The sequence below is a fragment of the Trypanosoma equiperdum genome, assembly GCF_001457755.1.
Source record: "Trypanosoma equiperdum strain OVI genome assembly, contig: ctg_1047, whole genome shotgun sequence".
In the NCBI taxonomy this organism is placed as follows: Eukaryota; Euglenozoa; class Kinetoplastea; order Trypanosomatida; family Trypanosomatidae; genus Trypanosoma; species Trypanosoma equiperdum.
In genome coordinates, this window is record NW_027123002.1 from 1 (window position 1) to 929 (window position 929).

The window sequence follows — 929 nt, forward strand, 5'->3', positions numbered from 1 at the left end:
TATTATTATTATTTATTTATTTTTATTTTTACCTACTTTTTTTACCCTTTTTTTTCTTTTTGAGAGGGGAACCCTTTCGTTAAAGCGCACGCTCATTTATTTCCTTCCATTCACTCATTCACTCTCTATCATCATCAACATCATCATCTCCTGCACATTTACATAAATACACACGCATACAAACGTACGTACATGTACTATAATATATATGTCTGCACACGCGTGTTTGTGTGTATGCGCATGATGTAAACATCCAGGCAAACAAAAAAGAAGAAAAAAAGAAAGAAGAAGAACCAAAACAAAACGAAACAAGAATAAGAGGTAATGATAATAATAATAACAATAATAATAATAAGAGGAAGAGGAAGAGGAAGAGAATGTGTAACAACTTCAAGCTTATACTTCCGGAACCTCTACTTCTCCTCTTTTCTTTCCTTTCTTTCCTTTCTTTTTTCTTTTTTCTTTTCTTTCCTTTAGTTACGCTCGCCTCGGAGTTTAAGCGCCAATTGGATATCCTTTGGGAACAGAGTAACACGGTTAGCATGCAACGTACAGAGATTTGCATCCATAAATACAGATGTAATATAAGTTTCAGTTGCTTCCTGAATAGCATCGACACATGCCGCACTCATGCGGTAGGAATCCTTCAAGTTTGACACCACCTCTCGTAAAAAACGGCGGAAGGGCGCCCGTTGGATGAGAAAATCGGTGGAACTTTGCAACCGCCGAATTTCGCGCAGGGCGACGGTTCCCGGGCGCCAGCGGTGGTGGCGTTTTTGCGGAGGTGTATTTTCGACTTTTTTGACGGGAGCGCGTGCCACCGATTGTATTGGGCGAGAGGCAACACTTTTGGGTCTCACCGGTCGCGGTGTTATTTTCTTCATTTGCGCCATGAATATAATCTAAGATATATATATATATATATATAT

General features: G+C 39.4%; 1 protein-coding gene across 1 annotated transcript; it reads right to left on the bottom strand.

The window, feature by feature from the left end:
• Positions 1-473: 473 nt before the first annotated feature.
• Positions 474-893, bottom strand: TEOVI_000586200 (histone H3 variant; the record flags this gene model as incomplete). Its single annotated transcript, XM_067220059.1, has 1 exon — positions 474-893. The coding sequence occupies one exon, from the start codon at positions 891-893 to the stop codon at positions 474-476; it is 420 nt and encodes a 139-aa protein (XP_067076160.1).
• Between the last annotated feature and the right edge of the window lie 36 nt (positions 894-929).